The sequence below is a fragment of the Lontra canadensis genome, unplaced genomic scaffold (assembly GCF_010015895.1).
Source record: "Lontra canadensis isolate GAN:19392208 unplaced genomic scaffold, GSC_riverotter_1.0 scaffold63, whole genome shotgun sequence".
Taxonomy (NCBI): Eukaryota; Metazoa; Chordata; class Mammalia; order Carnivora; family Mustelidae; genus Lontra; species Lontra canadensis.
The window spans coordinates 4,528,795-4,550,987 of NW_022631057.1; the positions used below are offsets into that span (position 1 = coordinate 4,528,795).

Sequence of the window (22,193 nt, forward strand, 5' to 3'; positions counted from 1 at the left end):
CCCTCCCTCTGGGATGTCCTTCTTCAATTCAATGTCTACTCTATGAAGTTCCGTACTTGCAGAACTTTGTTCATCTCTTGCCTAACTGGAGAAACATTTCTGATTTACTGTCTGCTGAAATAATACTTCTAAGCTGCTACAGTAATTATTACTTCTGTAGCAGTTTGTGCCTCTATTAAAGAACTCTGTCCTATTCTTCAGATATCTGTGTTTTTGTCTCTTCTCACTGAAGTATTAGTTGTGAAAGGACAGAAGTCATGTCTTATATGTATTCTTTAATTCATCAACATTTGGGGGTATTTATTACATGTCAGCATTCGTATTAGGACGTACATTTGTATTAAGACACCTTAGGAATAGTACTTAAGGTGCCCAGCATAGTGAGTAATGGCTGCTTAATAAACTTTTTCTGAATTGTTCTGTCTAACAATTGTTCTAACAATTGTTCTAACTAATTCTTGTGTATACTTACTATACACAATATTTTTCTGGGCACCCTCTGTGGTAATGAAACTGAGGTAAATAGATATTAGAGTTTGCCTTCTCTATGCATCTGTTATGATAGTAGAATGATGTATTAGGTGGAAATTTTTTTATTATTGATTGCCTTCAACTACCAATATAAACTAAAACTTATGAGGAACAATGGAGGGGTTTATGAAACAGTACTTATACATGAAATTTCCTTATTTAGGTGCCAAATTGTCATGTTCATTGTTTAAAATTGAGTTACAGCAATTCAATTTCAGTTTTTAAAATTTTTGAGTAAAAATAAGAGATACATTTTTGTGGGGCTGGTCTGGGATTGCTTTTGTTTATAATGGACACATTTAACAACTGCTTTGGTTTATTAAGATAGTATCTTCTATTTCCTGCTGCTAGTACAATATTGTGAACGGTGACTAAAAGAAACAGACATGACATCAAAGAAATGTCTCAGCCATCTTAGCTACAGTGTTCTGAAATAGTCTTGTAATTGCAAAACACAGCTTGAAAAAGGATGTTTTACAATGTATGTGTTTTTATTTTTTTACATTTCAATTAATTGGATCATAATGAATCCTTTCAGTGGTATAAATTTAGGCATATAAGATGTCAAGGGTATATTCCAAATGTAGTAAAGTACCTCTGTTATAATACTTTACAATGAATTAACTTATACTGTGGATATATCATATCCCAGCTGGACCCAATGAAAATCAATGCCTTTTTCTCACTATAACATTAGCTCAAAGCCCACAGTGAGGGCACTTCCCTTGCTCAAACCCTGATATAATAGAGTTGTTCCCTATTTGACTATGTTCTTCTATTGTTTTCTAAGAAATCAGCTAAATTTTATTATTTTAGCTCTGCTGACATAACTATAACTTGCTTCCAGACAGAGTTTAAATGACACTCATCAGGCAGTAAGAATCATGTCTGTTATGAGCTAGTTAGGTTTATTCGGACACACAGGTACAATTTTAGGCTTGATCACCAGTCTCCACAAGTAAAACAGCCCGCATTCTGGGAGCTCATCAGCGGTTCCCAGCTCTGACTAGACATCAGCCATCACCCAGAGAGATCTGAAACAGAGATGCTCAGACTCCACCTTCAGAGAGTCAAATTTAACTGACGATTCTAATGTATAGCTAGGGCTGGGAGCCAGAAATCAGATTTATGTGAACTTAATTTAGAAACTTTTCTTGAAATATCCCCCCATCTAGCCCCACAAGAAGGCTTGCTTACCTCAGTGCCATCCCCTGGCTACCAGTATTTGTGGCAATTAATGAGAAACTCAAGGAAGGTCTATAGGACCAGGGGAAAAGCCAGAGCTGGGAAGGGAAGAAAAAGAATTAGTAATCAGCATGGATGCGTACTCTGGCTCAACCTAGACCTCCCAATGAATCCTGGAAGCTATTACAATAACCTAGCTGCTGTGCAGTACATCCAAATTTAGAGACTCATAAAGAACCTGGCTTCCAGGGAAAAGCCTGTGCTCCTCAGAGCAGCAAAGTAAGAAAACGTAATAAATTTTAAAAGACAGAGAGGTAGGAGAGGAAAAAGAGCTGTAGCACACGGAGAGGGGGTTCACTCCACGGGAATCCTACTCTGTGCACTCCACTGTGTTTCCTAAGTGGTGATTCATGAACTACAGAAATAGGCTTAGAGAGAGCTGCTAAAGATGTTGGTGAGAATATGCCAGCATAAGCAAAAACTCTAATTTAAGCTGAAAGTAAACAGCTGCAAACTTTTTTTAATGAAAAGAATATTAGCCTTGAGCATGTGACTGCTTTGAGTTCAAGTTTATGCAATACATCATTCTTTCGCTGAGGTCTTTCTTAAAACGAGCAGATTGATGAGTGAACATTTTTCACGTCAAGATGCCTGCAATATGAGAAAAACAGGGCCACGAGAGGGCAGGGAAAGGGCAATCAGATGCACGATGAAGCAAAACACTGCAGGAAAATATCTTATTTCTTCCATTATAAAATAGGTTTTTGGCATAAATAATCTTGTGGAAAATAAGGGGGAAAAAACCCACTTCATCAAATTTACTTATTGATTATAAGATGCATCTTTATTTCAGAAATGAAATCTTATGAAAAAATTTCATTTGATATTCAAGAAAATGTATTAGTATAGGAGACTAGTTAGAAGACTAGTTAGCACATGGAGACTAGTTAGTTAGAAACTCACTGCAATACCAGAAGTAAGACATTAGGATCTGGCCTGAAAGGCTGATGGTAGGCATGAAAGGAAAGGTAGGTGTAGCGTTCACTAAGAAGATGACTCACTTACCATTTACTAAAGCCAGAATATTCCCAAACTTATTATACCCATGAAAAACTTGAAATCTCTAATATAAAAAATAAGAATGCATTGAAAGTTCAATTTTCATTTCCAACTTAATAAACTTATCTCTGTTAGTAGTTCTCAAAGTTTAGCATGTATCAGACTCACCCACAGAGCTTATTAAAATACAGTTTCTGATTTAGTAGATTCGTGGTGGGGGCTATGCATTTATAACAAGTTCCCATGTGATACTGATGCTGACGTTGCTGGGGTGGGGACCACAGTTTGAGAAACCACTGATGTAGACAATGATGAGGATTTTCATGTGACAGCACAAAGTAGAGTGTGTGTGTAGTACTTATGGATAGTAACAGTTCTGGATAAATGATATGAATAAAAACAACTATCTGTTGAATTCATTCAGTTGTTAATTTTGTCAATACACACACACTTATGTATGTATATATGTCAAAGTAGGCATTGTTATAGGTTCTGCAAATATAAGAATAAAGAAAAGTGATGAAAAAGTCCTCTTACATTCTAGAGGGAAGAGACAGACGTGTATAAAATAAGTAATAAATTAAATATTTAGTGGGTTAAGTGGTGATAAATACAGTGGAGAAAAGTAAAAGTAAAAAAAGGGGGGGGGAATTAGGAATTGAACGATATGTTAAATGACTAGGGTAGGGCTTACTAAGAAAGTAACACTTGAATAAAGTTCTAGAGAGGAAAGGAAGGGAGTCAGGCAAATGAGTTGTGGAATAGCATTCAAAGCAGAGGAACATTCAGTGCATATTTAATGCATTCCATGCAAAGGCCCTGAGGTCAAAAGTACTGGAATGTTTGAGAAGCAGCAAAGAAGCTGATGTGACTAGAGTGGAGTAAACAAGGAGAAGGAGAAATAATCAACTACTGGGGCTGGTGGGCCATTGTAAGGACTTTGGCTCTTGCTCTTAATAAGACGGGAAGTTGTCGGATAGTTTTGAGCAGAGGACAGTAATGATTTGACTTACATTTTAAGAAAATCTCTCTCCTTGTTATGTTGAGGACATACTGAAGTAAGTGGGTAAGGTAGAACTAGGTGTCCAATAATACAATAATCTAAGTCAATGGACTATTGTTAACTGGGGAAAAGCAAAGAAAAGTATCAAATTTTAACAACACCTTTTTCCTCTTTTAAAATTTAAGATAAGAATTAACACAGAGGATCATGGATCATGCAAACAAAATGTGTGCACACCTTTACTGACCTGCTCTCTATTGCCCTCTGGTGGGAAGTCTAGATAATGCAGGACAGGTCTAGCCCTGAGAACAGTTCCTGCACCAGTGTGGTGCCTTACCAGTTTCTATCAAATGCATCGTCATACAGACTTTCACATGCACACCTGAAACTTATTCTATCTTTCTGCATTACACGGTTATTCATTTATAATTTCCTATCAGACCTTCTTCCATTAGTAATATTTTATGTTCTTTTCTGTGCCTACTCCAATAATCCTCATCCATTCTGATGAATAAGACCAGCAGGTATGATGTCACTAACGCTGATGTTGTCGTTACAGTGGCCCTTATCAAAAGCATAATTTGAATTTCAGCCAATTTGGAAATTTGAATGAGGCTTATGTTCCATCTTTTCTAAATATATTTTTGATTAACTAAATCACTTTTCTAATATCATTTTTGTATGACAAATCATATAGATAATTTAATGGTCATGAACATAACTTGGGGAAATGAAAGTATTATATACTATAAAATCTAAACTTATTTTATGAGAAAAATTGTTATTATCATTATGATTACCATTACTACTGAAAGTTTTTTACTGATTACTGATTTACTGATTACTGATTGAAGTTTTTCTTAAACTTAATACGTTAATAATAATTAATACATTAATAATAAGTTAAAAGGAAGTTAATACATAAATGATTTGATAAACTTAAATCAACTTATTGGGAATAATTAATTGTCTGTATTTGTATAAGGATATACAATATGTAAGATATGAATTCAAAGAACATTTAAATATTGTTTCTGTGAGCATCAACCAAAATATTCCACATTTCACTCACCATCTGGTATATATGCCCATAACTAATATTTTTCACACCCAAAAGGCAAATAATGTGTACCAGCCAGAAAAGAGTATTTGAATTTCCCAGGTAGTATCTTCATGTCATCAAAGGAAAATGACTATTTTTTTATGTGCTCTTAAATCTGAAGTTGATCACTTTTTGTAATGTCATATAAAAAAACTAAACACTTGTTCAGGCTTTTGCTCAGAACGAGAGCCATGTGAAATACTTTTATGAAGAAATGAAGTTACGGGCTTTTGCCAAATGTTTGTTGAATGAGTGAACAAAATAACACAAATTACACACTCAGCAAATATTTATGACATACTTGCATGGCACTGGACACTGTGCCCAGACCGTGGAAACATAAAGATGACTAAGACAAAATTTATTATCCCTGACAAATACTCACAGTTTATTCTGGGAGGAGGCGTGCAAACAAAACTCCCAGTCTCTTGCTGGACAGAATGCTGAGGAAACACCAAGAAAGGAGCCCATGACACTGCTTAGGGTCAGGAAGATCTTCAGGAACAAGTGGCCTACGAGCAGAGCAAAAATGCACTTCTTTCAGGATGCTGAACTGAAACTCATGTCCTCTGACAACATTTATTACTACTATTATTGTACGAGTAATAATGAGCTGAAGAACAAGGGGGAAATGACTACAGAGGCTTTAGAAAGGGGTGAACATGGGGCACCTGGTTGGCTCAGTTGGTTGGATGACTGCCTTCAGCTCAGGTCATGATCCCGGAGTCCTGGAATCGAGCCCCGCATCGGGCTCTCTGGTTCGGTGGGGAGTCTGCTTCCCCCTCTGTCTCTGCCTGCCTCTCTGCCTACTTGTGATCTCTCTCTGTCAAATTAAAAAAAAAAAAATCTTAAAAAAAAAGGGGGCAAACGGCTCTTCTGTCATCTTTGCTTTGACACCTGGTTTGTGGTATAGCTAGTAGTTGTGAATGACATGCTCCATTTTAAGCTCTGTGTCTGAGTACTTCTCTGACTTCCTGGCTACAGCAGGGTGTGTGTGCAGGTCTGAGTGAAGAGGGGAAGAGCTAAAAAATACGCAGTAATATTAAGTATGGGTGAAATGGAGAGACTGTGGAATTTGAAAGAAGAAGACAAGACTTCCAGTTTCACCTCTGATGCAGTCTAGTGGTTTCTAGTGGTTTGACATTGATAAATAGTTCTGAACTGTATCCTCACTCTAACACACAGGCATTATAACACCATCTAACTCTCAGGGTCATGGTGACAATGAAATGACTTACTAAAAGTTTTTCCATAAACTATGAAGCCATGAAAATGCTGGTTGTCACTAATTTAATATCTTCAAGTATTGCTGCTAGCATTTAACAATATTTACTTATGCTTTTTATAGGAATCCATTTCTTTTTTTTTTTAAGATTTTATTTATTTATTTGACAGAGAGAGATCACAAGTAGGCAGAGAGGCAGGCAGAGAGAGTGAGAGGGAAGCAGGCTCCCTGCTGAGCAGAGAGCCTGACGCGGGACTCGATCCAGGACCCTGGAATGATGACCTGAGCCGAAGGCAGAGGCTTAACCCACTGAGCCACCCAGACGCCCCAGGAGTCTGTTTCTTAAACTGAATAGCTTTTTTTTTTGAATATATTAGAACTGTACTCAGGGATAAAGTAACTGAGGTCATAATCTCTGTGCTCTATTATCAAGTTTAAAACTGGAAAATTATGATATGTGTAGGCAAGAATTTATTCTCTGAACCTGCCATATCATTGAATAAAAGATTTAGGAATGTATTTGCATTATAACATTTCAAACATTCAGGAATTACAATTACCCTAATGGATAAAAACACAAGAAAGATATTATAATGATTAAAACATTATAATTACAGAAGTGTGAAATATATAACGGCATATTTAACATAAGATGCAAATATTATAATTTTCCTATTATCTTCCCAAGAAACTCACAAAATTAAGCAAGATAGAAGCCACTTATAAAAGTAGAGTGTATTTCAAACAAAGCATCTTAGAGACTTGGAAATGGGTTACTCCGAATTAAACTTTACTAATTTTATATATTACAAAGTATACATACGCATACACATTAAATATAGACAGTAAATTGAGGAAGCATACCTATTAATTAGAAATAGAACATTTTCAAATCAAATAACATCTTCCCACATGTTACGATATTTATGATAGGAGTAAAGTGAGAGATAGACTTCGAGAAGAAGGAAGGAAGGGTGAGTTTGTTAGTACTGGGAGTAGCAGTAGGGCGTGGGGAAGTAGAATATTTAATATTTCCACTGACGACCTGAAAGTGTCATTAGATTCAAGAAAGCACTAGAACGCACTCCCTATTCTCTGCTGAGGGCTGACCCACAGGAGCCAGTCTTTCTATCCCTAGAACTACTTCTAGCCTCCACGATCTTTCTAGAAAGCTGAGAATACTGCAATAGCGTCGAGAACATTCTTCAACGCGCACCGACGGTAGAAGGAATAGACGGGAGGGCAAATAGCGATAAGACTTCAGAAAACCAGCAGAAAACGAGTTTAAGATGGAAAGCAGAGGTTATTCCAGTTATGTCTCTCTGTGAAGGCAAATCCTATAGAAACGAAAATGATTTCTGTATCTATAATGACAAAATAGTAAAACCAGTTAATTCATAAAGAAAACAGCACATACTGCGCGCGGGCGCGTCTTGCCATTAACAGCATCAGAGGTTGGGGAGAGTTCGAGGGTCGCGGAGACACAAGGTAACCGCCCAGGTGCAGCCCCACCCCCATGCCCAGTGGCGCCGATTTCCCCGAAGGCCGGCGTGGGGTGGGGCGGGGGGGACCTGACTGCCCGGCCAGGCGGGGCACGCGGGCCTGGGGAGCCCCAGTCGCTGGCACTGCTGCAGGGGTCTCCGCTGGAGAGCCAGTTGCGCGTGCGGGACCGCTCCTTGCTCTGTGGCAAGCGGGAATCCCGCCCATCCCAGTTCTTCACTGGGCTGTGACCCCGTTCAGGGGAGGCAGTCCCTGTTTTGGGCTCTTGGGGAAAGGCAGGCATCTGGCCCGCACCTACAGAAGGGACCCTGACATCCAGGAGCCGGTTATCAGAGGAACTCTGAAGCCTTGCTTGGTGGCACCGGGATACCCCGGAAAAAAAGACATCTGGGATCAGTTATCCCTGGAGACGCCTTCGTCAGTATCAGCACGTTCAAATGGGGACTGTGGCCTATTTGCAACCACCGCCTCAGAGTGACTCACAGAGCTCGGGCACCCCTGCACCCAGGAGGATATGCAGGTGGTTGGCGCCAGACCCTAGCTCCGCAGGCCTGGAGGAGTACTGGCTGCTGGAAACTTCCTGAAGGGGTAAGTACTGACCTTGCCCAGGGTGTCAGGGAAGTCAGGGATTTGGAAACCATCCTGGGTCTGCAAGGGCCAGGTCGCTAGAGTGGGCTCTAACAGGAAATGAACATCTGCCTAATTCCAAGTCACAACCAACCAACTGATGACTATTCCTCTTGAAGGCAGATCTGGGGCAATTTGACCGCCTTGCCAGGGCCAGGTGGGGCAGGCTTGCCTGAGGATCCTTCAGCAAGAGACACCAGGGAGTTCTAGTACCCAGAGGCCTGGCTACTGGGGTTTTGGATCCAGAAAGGGCGTATTGGTCTGGCACAGCTTTCTGGAACAAGCAGCGATCTGGTCCAGCTCTGGTTCCTAAACCAGGCCAGGACCGGTTCAGGAGAGGCTGGGTTCCTATGGTGTTCTCTGTGGGAAACCAGGCATCTGCCGACGTCTAAGACTGCATCTTCACAAAGGGACCCTATCACTCCAAACAAGATATCTCTGGAATTCTGAAACCTTGCTTGGGGGAACCAGGCGCCCTGGAATGAGAAACATCTGGGATTTCTGGTTCCTGGAGAGGCCTGGATTCCGCATCAGGCAGCACGTCCAAACGGAGAGTGACTTTTGCCATCTTTGTAGCCATAGTATCAGGTTGTATTGAGGGGGGAGGGGCCATGGGGCTGGGCCCTAGACCTCAGGCCTGAAGGGCTCCAGGTGCCCAAGTCCTGGAGAGAAGACCGTACAGCACAGGCTGTGCGGTGCAGTTCCGTGTAGCTGGAGACTGCAGGAGGACCCCCGGCGAGAGATGCCAGTTCCCTGGGAAGGGAGTTTAGGGAACAAAGCATGGAATTCCATCCCTAACCTAGCTACAGGCACCTGGTGCCCTGAAGGCAACCTAATGGGAATACAACTGCCTTGCCTTGGCTGGGTGGGTAGCCTGGCGTGCGAATCATCCAATGAGAGGCCAGGGAGACCTGGTCCATGGGAGAGAGAGGCCAGGTCGCTGGCCAGGTCACTCTTGTGGTAATAATAAATATTAATAATACTAGTAAGAAATAATGGTAAAGTAAATACAGTATAGTATAAAATAATATAAAAATATAAACCCATTTTCACATTTCATCAGAATGAATCACTGATAGTTACATTGATTTCATATATATCAGGAGACAAAAAAAAACTGTGGCTAAAATATAATACACCAAGATGGGCTTGCTTATGGAGTGCCTCATAATTCCTAGATTTAAACCTGTGGCAGAGAAAAGAGCAGTCTTCAAATGGATAAAATTCAGTCATCTTTCAGAGCTGAATCCCAGGCTTATAGAGTCTACTTTAAGCGACTATTTTGTAAAAGGTATTTTAGCGTCCTTGGAAAAGGTATATCTAATTGCACAAGCTAGAAATCTTACTGGGTAAAAACTCAAAGATGTTCCCCTGAAAATTAAAAATCTGCCTCTAATCTTCCACAGCATCTTGCTAATCAGTGTTATGCTTGTTTTACACTATTAACCAGAGCACAAAGTCATCAGCCTCTTTGCTCTAGGATGTTAAAAATGTCATAACTATGATATAGCGGAGGAATGGGTGATATAATCTCTAGCTGTAGTGGTCGGGGGTGCCGGAGTACCTCTTTGCAGTGATACATGGTTCAGACTCGCACGGGTAATTGTTGTAATCAATCCACCATGCATCATTCTTTAAAGAATGCAGGAATAGTGTATATAATTCTTATTCAGAAGGAAATAGTATGCATAGTGGCCTGTTAAATATTAAATATATTGAGCAGACTCTGAAACTTAGGATGATAACTAAAAGCTAGGTGTTATTATTCCCAAAGCATGGGCTCTGCAGGTAATGAGAACAGTGTTGAGAGTGGTCTGTCAATGGCACACTGCATGCGTTGCACATTCTCTCCCCACCACAATGAGTGATGAGCACAACATCAATGACGAGACCTGCTTCAGGCTGATAACATATGATGGGTGCTATCTTGGGGCACAAAATGTTACCATTGATCTATAATTGCTGAAGGATGCATACTGAGGTGCAAAATCTCTAATGTTGATCAGAAGTTTAAGGCACAGTCATTCAGAAACAGTGTTTCGTTTTAATCGTTTGCCAAAGCCCTAAATCTGCCTTTATGCCTTTTGATTTAGAGTGGGTCCAGGCTCGCAGAAGCATTGAGGACCTCCGTCCTGGCAGATCAGATTGCCTTCTGGGACAGATGATGGATTAATCCATAGCTAGGACGAGATCATTCATTCAAAACTCATTGAGCGTTTTCTTTTCTTTTATTTTTTGAGCATTTTCTATATTTAAGAATATGTGCTAAATGCTATAGATCTTAGTGTTAAAGGACAAAAAAATCCACTTTGATGGTTTTGTAGATAAAATGAACAAATAAGCATTTGTGGTAAAATAAAATATGTACTTTTATATGACAGGGGTTTATAAGAGAAGTGTCAAGTGGCACCTAAGGCAGACATAAGTAGTTAAGTAGAGTGTCCGGCATCATGGGATACTCAAACTCAGTTTTTCAGAATGAATGAGAATTAACTGCCGGGGACTGGGAGTGAGGTGTGGGACATCACAAGCAAGGGGAATGCTATGTGCAGCCCAAAGATATGAGAGATGGTGGAGCTGTAGGAACATCATTGTAGGTGGTACCTATAGAGTCCACATCTTACTGAATCTTCTACCACATTCAAAGGCTTTATCCTGGAGACAAGAGGAACTGTTTCTAAATTTTGCATAGACAATGATATCATCAGACTTGTATTGTATAATGATCACTCTCAGAAATGTAGAGAATGACTTGAAAGAGAGATGTCAGTAGCAGTAGGACAAGAGAGATGGTGAGTGTCTGAATAAGGTTGGAGCAATGGGGATGGCCCTTTATATCCATTTCCATGGGGGAAATGACAGGATTTGGTGACTAATCAGAATGTGGGAAATAAAAACAAGATGATGATAACTCCTAGAAATCCGGCTTGGGTGATTTGGAGATAATCCCATTCATTGAGAAGAGAAGTTTGGCAGGGATAGAAGTGTAGGGGATCAGTGAGGGTGGACTAAGGAGAGTTTATATTTGGAATTATAGAATGACAGCTGTTGAGATAGTTGGAGAAGACATCCTACGATAATTGGAATCAGAAGAGTAATGTGGCCTAGAGTTACAGACTGCTAATGCGTATCTTACGTGAAGATGTCACTGAAAAAATTCCTGATATTCATTAGAATGGTCACCTGCTTCTAGATCATTGTCTTCTTAAACACAAATCAGGCAAATACAACCCTTCAGTCTTTTCCAAAGTGCCTTTGGTTCCTTCACCTTTGCTGGAATTTGATGAAACCACTTTTTACGCAACCCTTATTAAAGGGTTTTTTGGTTTTTTGTTGTTGTTGTTGTTGTTGTTTTCATTTTTGTTTTTTTTTACTCGATTCTCAGAGCCAGGAGAGAAGGTTTACTTTCTTGTTAACCCCCCTACTCCTGAAAGACCACTGATTCACCATTCATTTACTGCTTACACTACTCTTCTTTTCCTTACAAACCATTATTTCCCAACCTCCAAGACACGACCAGCATTCTCAATAACTTCTGCTCTTTCCCAGTCAACTTCTTCACATTTGGTTCAATTCAGCAAAATGTGCTGAACACCTGTCACGGGGCAGGTGTTTGCCAGACACTGAGGATGCACATCCTTGAAGGACGTAAGGCCCTGGGCTGCGATGCAGGCTCATGGCCAATAGCACAGGCTCTAAACTCAGACGGTCTCTAATCGAATCTGGCTCTACCACCTTCTAGCCTTTTGGTCTGTGTCAGGTTTCTTACCTTCCCTGTGCCTTAGTTTCATTCATCATGAAGAAAAGGAGCATAATGATAACGCATCATGGATAATTTTTCAAAGATCAAACAAAATCAAATAATGTACATAAAATGCTTAGCACAATACCCGATGTGAAATAAGCTCTCCATTGATGATAAGGAAGGATCCTTGTCCTTAAAGCAGTTATTGGAGATCAGCAAGTAACAAATAATAAACTATAATGCTGAAAATGCTATGAAAACACAAAAGGATGGAGCCAGTAAGGAAATGGGGGAGTATACTTCACTGAGGATGAGGCATTTAACATAAGTCTGAAAGGATGACTTCATCATTTGAAGCCCACATCGGGCTCTCTGCTCGGCGGGGAGCCTGCTTCCTCCTCCCTCTCTGCCTGCCTCTCTGCCTGCTTGTGATCTGTCTGTCAAATAAATAAATAAAATCTTAAAAAAAAAAAAGGATGACTTCATCAGATGGACAAGTAGGAAAAAACCTTTGAGAGAGAGAGAGAGAGAATTGGTGTGTCCAAGCTCTGGGAGGTTGGAGTGTATGGCGGGTTTGAGAAGAAGAAAATGATCTGATACAACTGGCATAGAGAGTGCTGATAGAATTGTGAGGAGATGTGAAACCAGAAGTATTACCAAAGTTTTTAGTTGTCAAAAATGAAGACTTTTCACTTTGTCCAGATCCAGTGGGAGCAATTTCAGAATTTTATGGGCCATGCTTTTCGCATTTCTTGAGCTTCTTGTTTTCAGTGACCGGCCCCACTATCCCCGTACAGTCATACCCTGATGCAGTCTCAAGTTGGACCCTCTCATCCTTCCAAACCGCTTTCCCACCAAAGTTCCCACATTCTGAACTTCCAGTGTCCTTGTTTCTGTTAAATTTTTACCTCATCTTTCGCAGAATATCAACCACCTGGCTTCTCCACACTCATACCGTCCGTCCAAAGCTCCTTCTCTATCTTGCTGTTTCCTTAGGAGCCTGGGCTTTGTGGAGAGCTATTCTACTGATGGGCCTGTATTGTTTTCTGAGCCTTCTTGTTCTTGACCTGCAATTATCTCCTTGCACACTTCCAGTTCTGGAGAGCCCCTCATTGTCTAGTCTTTTCTCCTAATTTAAAGTCGATTGAGCTACCTCAAATATTTACTACCTAATTTGGGCTATATATTTACTGTTGCTCATTAGCTACGTTTATGTCCATTGTAGCCCTTTTTAAAAATATCATATTTAGTATAGCGGCTCCTCCAAATCTGTCTAGTATGCCATCTCTATTTGTTTTTGTGGAATTAGAATCTATCCCAAATTCCCTTTCAGGAATATGTTTGCTTCCAAAGACTTTTCAAAAATATTTTTTTATCCTATCTACCCTGAGGAATTGAAGAAGGAATAGGAAAGAACAAATAGATTATAGGTAATACCTATTATAGATTATACCTATATCTATACCTATAATACCTATATACCTATATATCTATAATACCTATACCTATACCTATAATACCTATATACCTATAATACCTATAATCTATAATACATTATAGACTCTAATACATAGATTATAATACATAGAGTCTAATACATATAGATTGTCTATAATACATTATAGATTATAGGTAGTACCTACCATTCATTGAGGATTTACTATAATCCAGCCTTGGTGTTAGCAATGGCAGAGCAGAGCTTTGTCCTAAGTGGTCTGTCTACAAAATCCATGTTCTTTCTACTCTTCCATGATGAATGGCAAAGGAAAAGGGGAGAAAGGAAAATAATAATATCAGGTACAGTTTTTATAATTTCCTAACTCAGCATGATACAAAAAGTATTTGCTGGACTCATTTGCAAAAGCATTTGTCTGCCTTGCATGCTTTAATTAGCATTCTCTATAAAACTATTTAATTTCCATCTACCCAGATCCTACATAGTTTTCTCTGCTCTACCATTCTGTACTATGGTGGCTTGGAAGTTATGTGTGTCCTGATGTCTTTCCAGATTTCTATAAGGAAGTGGAGACAACTTCTCTCCTGGGATCCCAACACTTATCTGGCGTAGTATCAAAGTCCCAACTCACCAATGGTGAGGATGAAGAGTCTGGGACTTCTGTTCCTCCTTCATTTTTGCTACATCTTTAACTTTCTGTTTGTCTCTCACCTGAGGTGGGCCAAAAACTGAACAGTTCTGCTCATTTGAATATTCTACTCCAATCTTTCCTGTCTTGGGTCTGTGTATCAATCAGGTTTTGGTCAGAAAAAAAAGAACTCAGTCTATGTATATCATTTATAAAAAACTTAAATGGTAATTAAGGGCTTATACACAGAAAGGCTCCATAATTTGTAGGTTCTGCTGAAAAATAAAAAAATGTGGGGTCTGTTGTTCAAAAATTATTAAGAATTTGAAGATGGTGACAGAAACACAAATCAAGCAGGAGTCTGGGACGCCTGGGTGGCTCAGTGGGTTAAAGCCTCTGCCTTTGGCTCAGGTCATGATCTCAGGGTCCTGGGATTGAGCCCCGCCTCAGGCTCTCTGCTCAGCAGGGAGCCTGCTTCCTTCTCTCTCTCTCTCTGCCTGCCTCTCTGCCTACTTGTGATGTCTGTCAAGTAAATAAATAAATCCTTAAAAAAAAAAAATCAAGCAGAAGTCTGTTGGGCTTGAATTCTGACCTCTCCCAACACACAAATTCCTCCATTGAAATTCTAAACCCTACATCAAAGTACCTCAGACTGTGACCTTATTTGAAAATATGACCCTGCAATTGCACTACTGGGAATTTACCCCAAAGATACAGATGTAGTGAAAAGAAGGGCCATCTGTACCCCAATGTTTATAGCAGCAATGGCCACGGTCGCCAAACTGTGGAAAGAACCAAGATGCCCTTCAACGGACGAATGGATAAGGAAGATGTGGTCCATATACACTACGGAGTATTATGCCTCTATCAGAAAGGATGAATACCCAACTTTTGTAGCAACATGGACGGGACTGGAAGAGATTATGCTGAGTGAATTAAGTCAAGCAGAGAGTCAATTATCATATGGTTTCACTTATTTTCAGAGCAAAACAAATAACATGGAGGACATGGGTAGATGGAGAGGAGAAGGGAGTTGAGGGAAATTGGAAGGGGAGGTGAACCATGAGAGAGTATGGACTCTGAAAAACAACCTGAGGGTCTTGAAGGGGCGGGGGGTGGGAAGTTGGGGGAGCAAGGTGGTGGGTATTAGGGAAGCACGTATTGCATGGAGCACTGGGTGTGGTGCAAAAACAATGAATACTGTTACGCTGAAAAGAAATTTTAAAAAATTTAAAAAAAAAGAAAACAAAGTTGTTGCAGATATTAGTTAATATTTGGCTGTGAGAAAATTTATGAACCTCTTTTAACAGTTAATGCAAATTGAGTAGTTTAGAGTGAAATTATCTTGGACTGTCAGGAATTAGTGATCTGACACCTTAGGTCCCTATTTTTATGTAGGGATGCCTTTGTGGATATTAGCACAGTATTCGTTATAATGAGTTACCAAAGCTAATGACATCTGTGGATTTTTCTTTTCCTGTCCTATACTTTCTTTTTTTGGTGCAGAGTTCTTCTTGTCCTGTGTGGTTTGTTTCTCCCCACACACACTTTCTATTTTTTTATGTTTCATACTATTAACTATTAATGAATTCCAACAGACTGGTTTGGTTCCTGGGTGGATTTTTGTGAAACAACTATACAATTATGAATTTTCTGTTTCTTAGACAATCAACCACAGAAATACTACTCACTGTGACTCTATTAAGTTTCTGTTACCACATACAGTTACAGTAATATGGTGCTGCACTTATTAACACTAGGCATAAAGTGAATGTTTCCAGATAGAATGGGCCTCACAGTTCAGGTATGGTTTTGAAGGTTGAATAATTGTATATTCAGTGGATGTAAGCATGTGATTGACAGCAAGTATCCAAATGAAAAACGAAAACCATAGTTAGTTATCCATATGTTTTATGTATGAAGCCAGCATCTGGAAACACAAAGACATCCGGATAACTGACTGTACTTCACCACATTTCATCTGGCTACTTTTGCATCATGCAGACATTGACCCAATAATTTTTGTCTATATCAGCAGTAGTGATAAGATGCAATAAAAATTATATCATTAAATAATATCAAATAAATCATACAATACAATAATACAAATAAATCACCCCAAAGTAACCAGCTGAGTTAAAACTGTATCTAAACTACTCAAGCCCATTCTTATTTGTACATCAGGATCACTTTAAAGCTAATGTAGTTGAGCTGCAACATATAAGTGGAGCTTCAGAATTTAAAATAATGGTTTAAAATGTATTTCTTAAGCCCTAGGAAGTAATCTGGGTGTGTATCAGATGGCGATGTGAATTTTATTTGAGTTATAAGATAAAATTTAGAAAAGCTTTAACAAGTTCTAAACCACTAATTTGGCTTGATATATTACTACTTTCCAGCAAATATAGATGACTAAACTACCAAAGGACATAGTCCAACATCACATGGGCAAAGGCACTCTGGACAACTGGACTGACAATATGTATGTAGTGGGGAATTGTACATAGGGGGTATGTAGTGATAGGAATTGTACAAAGACAGCCATTGACGAGTATGGGACACAGGCAAGAATACATGTGAAATCACCATGCTTTGAGCCTACATATGGCAGGTACCGAGTAAGTGCCAGTTGCCCGCTGCTCAGAGAGCACTATGGGAACCCACAATGACCACACATTCTTGGGTGGGCATAGTTCATTCTGCTTAAAGTTAGGATTGATCATTGTCATTTCAGGTAATTTTGGGCCTTATAATTACTGAAGACTAACCCCTTACCATATGAGTTGCTATATATGTTAAAAAATAATTATAAGAAAAAATATTTTAAAGAACTTATTATATTTATCTCACATTCTTGAACATAGAGATATCTATTGTCATTTATTTTGCATGGCAGAAATAGAGATACTAAAATACTGCTGAAAAGCCATTTCAGAGAGAGGAAGAATGAGAATGTAGGTCTTCTACTGGCCAGTTCAGTGTTCTTTCTCTGGACATTACTAATGCCAAATACAACAGATATGATTGATCTCATTCCTAGACTGGGTAAGAAGTGGCCAGGCCTCACACAGCAAGCCATTTACCTTGCAACAGATACTACCGTTCCACAGCTTTCTATTCTTATCGACGTAAAATTTAATTTTTAAGTTTTTTTCTTCTTAAAAACAAGCAACCAAATTTAATATGCTGGCATCCCTTTCTACTTAGGTATTTGTAGAATCTAGTCACAGTTGTAAATGGTCAGCAATGTTAGAATATTCAACGAGTTTTTTTGTCAGGAAAGGTGGCACATAATCAAACTATTAATAACTTCTGAGTCATTTGAAAATCCTGCAATATCATTTTAATACATAATTTATTATCCTGAGTTATAGGCATAGAAATAAAGAGATGTAAAAATAGATACTCTCCATTTTGCATCCTTTAAAACGTATGCAAATTTGACTATTGTCTATCAAATATTATTTTGACAGATTCAGTAGGGTAGTTTGTCTCCATGTGACTACTTTTGTAAATCTTAGACTTCTTTACTTACTAAATAATTTTCACTTACTATAAATACATATATTTTAATGTAACATTACCTTAAAATGAAGTAGCTCCTAATAGTGCCACTAATTATATTAAGTTTAAATCAGAAACTGATTTACTAATTGAAAGTAATATTTTACAACACTACAGAAAATTTAAATTAAAAAAAAGCCTCTGCAGACGGAGCACTTAAGGAATTAATTGCACATTGTATTTGTACAATAAATGTTGAAAGAACAAGTATTGTTTTTTTTTCTTCTAATAACATTTAGTATGTTTTGCCTACTATCATAAGCACTTTAGAACACATTGTAATTGTGAGGTAATTACAAGTATTGGTCCCATTTTTCAGGTGCAGAAACTGAGATACAGAAAGGTTAAGAATAGTTTAAGGTCACATGGCTAATAAGTGGCCGTGCCAAGATCCCAACTCAGCTCGTTTGACTTTGGAGTCTGAGCTCTTAGCCACTTCTTTACATGATGCCGAACTAACTGTTTAAAAATAATTCGCAAACATTGACCAGTCCCTTTTAAGCTTCCAACAAAAGTACAGTTAACAGTAACTTTGTTCTAAAAATGACTTGTTTGAACAGACTAAAGCGCCACAAGCTGTTGTATGCAACAGTTCTTTGTAAGTAACAGCTGCTGTGCATTGTGCAACTCCCCACAAGTGTGCCAGCAAGTTAATATCAATTACAATTAAGGAGGAAAATTATTTTGGGTAACATAACATTTGACAAGTGCTCTGGTAAATAAAGCACTGGCAAAGAGCTAAAATATGAATGCTGCGCTAAAACTTTTCCTTTTATCTGTGCTGACTCTCTTAAAAGGTGTGAACTGTGAAATGGAATTTGATGCATGTCGGTCCCAGCCCTGCCGAAACGGTGCAACTTGTCGGGATGCTCTGGGGGCTTATTTCTGTGACTGTCCCCCTGGATTCGTAGGTGAACACTGTGAACTCAATACCGATGAATGTGCCAGTCAGCCGTGCCTCCATGGCGGGCTGTGCGTAGATGGGCACAGCAGGTACGTTTTCTCCTGTTTGGGTGATGGGCTTAGAGAGAACTCATGGACCAACAGCTATTACGTCACTCTGGGGAGTTTGGAGAGCTCATGTCCTCAGTCGAAAATGTTCATATTGCTTTACCCTTTAAGGGACAACAAATAGTAACATTCAGGTTTTACTTCAAAAATGCATCCTTTGGAGGACGTTTGTCCCAAAAGTGAGGATTTTCCGAGTCACTCTCATAATCGTTTAGAACTTTTATGATACAGAAAAATGCCAGCTTTTAAATTTCATGAATTAAACCTGTTGTAGGTAGGGAAGGTGCAAAAACAGAGCTAGAGATCATTCTGTAAGTAAATATTAGGTTGTATTTACATAATGTATTTACTGTTGGAAAAGGCAGTGGTATTATATTGATTATATCTTGAATTTTCAGGTTTTCGGGGAATTGGGTGAATACTGTTGAAAGAGTAGAATGGCAAGAAGTAGCCATGTGATTCTGCTCCAAGGCAGATTCTATCATTGGCTTTTCAGTAAAATAAGTAAACAAACAAATAACACCTTAATATGATACATATAATAAATTTAGGTAATGGTAGTTGAATTGGTATAAAATATTTTAGAGAACTTTCTGATACCTAATTTTTTTTAATAGGCTCCACATCCAGCATGGAGCCCAGCATGGGGCTAGAAAGTCACGACCCTGAGATCATGACCTGAGCTGAGATCAAGAGTCAGAGGCTTAACCGACTGAGCCACCCAGGCGCCCCTGATACCTATTTTAACACAAATATTGAGTTATCAAATGCATAACAATTTGAACAGCATTAGTACTTAATGTCTTATTGGGTCCTTCAACAGCTCACTGGAAGGCAAGGTGAGCATTAATAGTCTCCCATTACATCAAGGTGTCTAAAGTTCAGGGAAGTTAGGTGACTCCCACAAGTTCACACAGTTAATTGTTTGCAAAGGAAGGACTAGAATCCAATTCTCCTTTATTTAAAAAGATAGAATTTATCCCAAATCTGAGTTTCAAAGAGAATCAGACTCAAAAGGGGAAAGGGCACATGTATTTCAACTATCACAAAATGATACAATTTTAAATAGAACAATGTGGGGTGCCTGGGTGGCATACTTGGTTAAATGACCCAACTCTTGCTTTGGGCTCAGGTCATGATCTCAGGGTCATGGAACTGAGCCCGAGTGGGGTCTGCTTAAGATTCTCTCTCTTCTGCCTTTCCTCCTTCCCCCTCCCAAATAAATAAATAAATCTTAAAAAAAAAATAAATAGAACAATGTAGATGTATATTTCTTTTGTAAACTATAAAGCCTAACTTCTAATCACATTCCACATCTTGCCTCTGACTTTCAGTTTTACCCAAATCATCCTCCAGGGGCTAGAATCTACATTCCTGAAGGCAGGTTACTGACCAACATGCAGACACACCAGAATGCAAGTTTCCATACATGCAGTCCAGAGGAAGAGCAGGAGCTCCTTCCATCCATGCTTTGCTGTCTCCACAAAGCATCAGACAGAAAACACACAAAGCTTTTGCTTCCTATGGAAATGCAAGCAGAACAAGGCTGACTCCTGCTACCTTTCATTTCTTCAACTCATGTGCCATGAATATTTTTTTTATTTTACCCTTATTTCTCTTACTACCTAAAATTTTGAGAAGATAACCCCAAGGTCAACAAGTACAACTTGATTTTGATTTCCCACAACAAGAAAGTACCACATTTGCTATGAGGTTAATGGGAAAGTCAGAAACTACACACACACACACACACACACACACACACACACACACAGAAAATAGGTTCTTGCAGACCAAAGGAATGTGCCAATAGAGTCTCTAATTCTAGGAATTGAGATCCACTAGTCAGCCTAAGTACATGGCTCTTATCTCTAACATCTTGTATATAGTAGATTTTTGGTAAATGTTTTTAATTAGTAAGAGGATTTATCACTAGTAATACATACAAAAATTATAGTAACTTATTACATTTGCTAATATTTCAATTTCCTTAGTGAAATCTCGGTCTCTGTATTTGATGGTAAATATACAGACAAACCATAAAGGACAGGACTCCAAATCTTTATATATTCATAGGTGTTCTTTCCTCCAGACCTTCATTTTATCTAAGTTGAGTGTGCAAGCCCATCTTTTTACAGTACTAAGTCCGTGAGGAGATCCTATCTAAATTAAAAGACTCCTCTTGATAAAGTCAACAAGTTTCTCCATCAGGTTTGTGTTCTGAATCTGTCAGATAATCTCACTCAACCAATGAATGGTTAGAAATAGCAAGACTCAAATATTTCTGTAATGTAAAAATAAGAGAACATAAGTCACAGTTCATATAATGAGGGTTTTTCCTGTTTTTTTAAATAATTTATTGTTTCATTTTTCATAAGGGACCTTATTAATGGGCTATATATATAAAAGAATGACACAGTGGTATAAATCATTCTCTATTGCCTTCATAAATATTAACAACTTTATTTAGTCCTACTTAGTAGTAATTCAGTATTTTTCTGATGCTTCAGATACTGTGTCTATTCTTTTTATGCACATTTAATTATCACAATAACCCTTGACATAGGTATTATTATCTTCAATTTATGGATGAGAAAACTGAAGTTAATCATCATGGTTTCCCAATCATTTTGCAGGAAGCCATACTATAAATAAAAAAAGATAATCAGATATTAGTATGGAAATACATAATGTTTTCAGGCTTATAGAGATGATTCCCTAGAGTTCTTGCTTTAAGTATTAAAACCATGCCTTGGGTCTCAGATGGTCAGGGGAAGAGACAGAATAAAGATATTTGATCTCGATATGACCAAGAGTTGATGTGAAAATTTCATTTTACTCTCCAGCTATAGCTGTAACTGCACGGGTAGTGGATTCACAGGGACACATTGTGAGACCCTGATGCCTCTGTGTTGGTCAAAACCCTGTCATAATAACGCTACATGTGAGGACAGTGCTGACAATTACACTTGTCACTGCTGGCCTGGTAAGTGACAAAGATCTTCCTTTTGTTGGGGGGGGGGAGCTTAGAATAGAAACAAATCACTTATAGCAAACACGAACTAAAAATTCTTATTGTTAAAAGTATAAAACGAACTCTTTCTTCTACTTATCATTTTTAATTTAATTGTATTCTTCATTGTTCACACATACTTATTGCTACAGTATGCATTGACTAAAGTAGGTTACCAAGTTGCCCAATCATCAGAACTTTCTAGAAAAAATGGAGAGGAAAAAAATGAATAGAAGAGTCAATTTCAGCATGGTCTTCATGGAGAAAAATTCACTTGAAGATGCTTCCTTTTCTTCCAACATGTTTTCCGTAATACCTAGAATATATGGAAACTCATGAAATAGTATTAAAATCCTAGGAGATTATATTATAATTCATGGAGTCAGTCAACATAATTATGATGGTCCCCATAGAGGATATAGAATATTCCAGAAATGGGTGTATTCTCCTAGGCATTTATAATATAAGTGAGATTACAAGTTTAATATACATAAACCACAACTAAAAATTACACATAAGGGGTAATTAAGCTGAGTGTAGAGGT

At 38.6% G+C, this 22,193-nt stretch overlaps 1 protein-coding gene across 2 annotated transcripts in view; it reads left to right on the forward strand.

Moving 5' to 3' along the window:
• Nucleotides 1-22,193, forward strand: part of CRB1 (crumbs cell polarity complex component 1) — a 138,476-nt gene that overhangs the window by 1,986 nt on the left and 114,297 nt on the right. Inside the window, exons 2-3 of one of the 2 annotated variants that reach the window (XM_032878194.1) lie at nt 18,423-18,618; nt 21,483-21,622. The exons of the other annotated variant lie outside the window; for it this stretch is intronic. Of the exons in view, the coding sequence (XP_032734085.1) occupies nt 18,423-18,618; nt 21,483-21,622 (336 nt within the window). The remainder of the gene's footprint in view (nt 1-18,422; nt 18,619-21,482; nt 21,623-22,193) is intronic. 2 annotated transcript variants of the gene reach the window in all.